General features: G+C 60.6%; 2 protein-coding genes across 2 annotated transcripts in view; one reads left to right on the top strand and one right to left on the bottom strand.

Moving 5' to 3' along the window:
- PTSG_10935 (uncharacterized protein) overlaps positions 1-437 on the top strand; it is a gene marked incomplete at both ends in the record, with an annotated part of 3,179 nt that extends 2,742 nt beyond the window's left edge. Inside the window, one exon of the mRNA XM_004988265.1 lies at positions 122-437. Within this exon, the coding sequence (XP_004988322.1) occupies positions 122-437 (316 nt within the window). The remainder of the gene's footprint in view (positions 1-121) is intronic.
- Positions 438-900: 463 nt separating this feature from the next.
- On the bottom strand, positions 901-2,961 carry PTSG_10934 (mbre TPR repeat protein; the record flags this gene model as incomplete). Its single annotated transcript, XM_004988264.1, has 2 exons — positions 901-2,326; positions 2,582-2,961. 2 exons carry the CDS (start codon positions 2,959-2,961, stop codon positions 901-903), a joined length of 1,806 nt encoding a protein of 601 aa, XP_004988321.1.
- Positions 2,962-3,083: the final 122 nt, after the last annotated feature.

Raw genomic sequence — 3,083 nt, 5'->3', positions numbered from 1 at the left:
CCACAGCCGTATGGGTTCAGGTCGCTCGCCGACCCCGGCAGGCACGTGTGGAGGGAGCCGGGGACCCCAAGTGCACGTTTACAGCACAACAACACCCTCAACACGATTGTGGTTTGCGCAGGTGGACGGGTGCACCCCACACGCGGGAGGTGTGCTCCAACTTCTCGCCTGAGTACACGCGCGCGCGCGAGGTGGGCAAGGACACGCACGTGGTCGTCAACGAGAAGACGCTGCAGGCGCCGTTCGAGACGGAGCTGCAGCTGCTGTCAGGGATTGCCGCCGTGTTTGCGGACACAGTGCGCAGAAAGACCGACGTGGCATTTCTCCGCACGTGCAGGGTTGCGGAAGCACGCTGCCGGGACGCGCCTCTTCACGTTCCTGATGGCGCTGCAGCCCATTTGTATGGTGGGACCTGTCGCTGGGGAGGGGCGACCTGAACCCGGAGGAGGGAGACGGTGGTGGAGGTGCAGCACGAGAGTTGGGCGCATCGCCGATTGGCGTGGGCCTGCAGCGACGACTTGCTGTTCCGCACGGTCATGGATGGACAACGAGTACAGGCTGGCGACCCAGCCCTCCGACAAAGCTGCTGGGCGTCGTGCACGCTGAACGGCCGAACCCGCCGCCTGCAGATACTGTTGCAGTCCAACGTGCTGACGGAGCCACTTTTCCACCGGCCGCACCTGGAGCTGCTGATGGGCAAGGCGGACGTATCCGCGTGGATGGGTTGGGGAACACGACCTGTTTGGTTGACGTGTGGTGTGGAAGGTTGTATGCTCGTTGCTTATCAGCCGGTTGGATTGCATGAAGAGTTGACTAAAGTGTGAAACAAGCAATGTCAAACAAGTAAAAGCAAGGGGAAAGCATGTATGTGAAGGAAAGAACGACAACACACGCAAACCCTCACTTCTGACACACGCTCTTCACGCAGGAGTAGATGCAGAGGAAAGGCAAAGCAGCAACAAGACATGGACAACAAAGCACAAGCACAGCCCAGTCCTGGCTGGTCATGTTGTCGTCACCGCCGCTTCCTTCTTGCTGCTTCTGCTCGTTCTCTTCCTCGCCCAGGGCGCCGCCAGTGCGTGCACCGCCGTCAACGGGCTCGTCGTTGCCGCGAATGCGCCGCAGTTCGCGCTCCGCGTCGCGCGTGTCTGGGTGGTCTGGGCCGACCGTGCTTGTGTAACCGTCGAGGGCCCGCTGCATGTAGGCGCAGGCCTGCTCCTTGTCACCGCGCTTGTCGTGCAGCAGGCCAATGTTGAAGTACGACATGGCCGTGCTCGGGTGCTTCTCGCCAAGAGTCTCCACGAAGGCAGCGAGGGCCTTCTCGTAAAACGCAATCGCCTTGTCGTACTCGCCCTTGTTGTTGTAGGCGCTGCCGAGGTTGTTGTACGTCATTGCCGTGCTCGGGTGCTTCTCGCCCAACGTCTCCACGTAGATGGCGAGCGCCTTCTCATAAAACGCAATCGCCCTGTCGTAGTCGCCCTTGCTGTAGTAGGCGCTGCCGAGGTTGTTGAAGGTGCTCGCTGTGCTTGGGTGCTTCTCGCCCAGCGTCTCCCCCTTGATGGCGAGCGCCTTCTCGTACTGCTCAATCGCTCTGTCGAAGTCGCCCTTGTTCCTGTAGGCGATGCCGAGGTTGTTGTAGGTGTTGGCTGTTCTTGGGTGCTTCTCCCCAAGCGCCTCAACCGTGATGGCGAGGGCCTTCTCGTACAGCTGGATGGCTCTGTCGTACTCGCCCTTGTCGGCGTACGCGTTGCCGAGGTTGTTGTACGACACCGCCACGTTCCTCCCCTTCTCCCCCTCAGTGCGGAGGTAAATCGGCAGCGCTGTCTCGTAGTAGGCAACGGCGCGATCGTGCTCGCCAAAGTCGTTCAGCACCGACCCAACGTTGAGGCACAGCCCCGCGAAGGCGGCAGTGCTGTCCTCGCCTCGAGCTCGCATGGCTTCGACGGCGCCCACCGCCTTTTGCAAGCACCACGCGCGCAGCTGGTCCTTCACGGCCTGGTTGACTGCGCCGAAGCCACCCGCCCACGACTCGATCGCCGTGAAGATCATGTGTTTGTCGTGCGGGTTGAAGGCGTCGGCTCGCTCTGCCTGCACGCGCACCAGCGTGTCTGTCACGGCTTTGTAGCTGTCGCGAATGGCGTTCTCGAGTGCCTGTTCTTCGCTGTTGGGTAGTTGGATGGTGACCTCTGTGCCCTCGTTGCTGATGCCGCAGAAGATCTCCCACAAACACCACGCGCGCGTCAGTGGCACGGGGTCTCGCCACGGCATGAGCACCAGCAGCACATGGCCAATGTTGGCAATCGACTGCTTGAACGTCGTGCTCCACCTGGGTGTTGAGAAAGGGAAAGGGGGAGAGGAAAGGATCGAGGGAAGAGGAAGACAGGGAGGAAAGGGGAAGGGGTTGCAGTTTCGTGAGGGAACAGTGTGCGTGTGTCTGTGTGCGTGGTGGCAATGGTTGCTGAAGAGCGCAAGTATCACACACACACACACACACACACACACACACACACACACACACACACACACACACACACACACACACACACACACACACACACACACACACACACACAAAACGCACCACTCTGGTGGAAGGTTGGCCGTGACGTTGGCGTTTTGGTTGTTCATGAAGAGGTCAAACCAGAAAAACACTGGCTGGGCGTCGCCCTTCCTTGCTTGCTCCTCTGCAAACTCCAGCAAGACGTTGAGCACGTCTGCGATCTTGTACCGCCATGCGTGCGACACAAACACGGTGGCCTTGTTCACGTGTTCTGGCGACTGCTTGCGCAGGTGCTCGACGTAGGCGCAGTTGTCCTGGCGGGTGCGTGGCACAACCAGTTGCTTGCAAGCATCCTCCGTCGTCATCTCAGTGTACGTGTCGGGGAACTCGCGCTTCAGGTCATCCAGGAACCGCCGCACAGCTGCCACGGACACGCCGTGCGTCAGTCGCTGGTCAGCCATGGCTGTGTGTGTGGAGCCTGAGGAGCGGCGTAGGGTTGTGGGGTTTGGTTGGAGGTCAATCGCTCAGTGGGCAATCCGTGTGGCGCGGACGGTGGGCTTGGTGGCTTCTTGGTGCCGCGGGC

This window comes from Salpingoeca rosetta (genome assembly GCF_000188695.1).
Source record: "Salpingoeca rosetta unplaced genomic scaffold supercont1.37, whole genome shotgun sequence".
NCBI classification, from domain to species: Eukaryota; class Choanoflagellata; order Craspedida; family Salpingoecidae; genus Salpingoeca; species Salpingoeca rosetta.
This window is presented reverse-complemented; position numbering and strand designations above follow the sequence as displayed.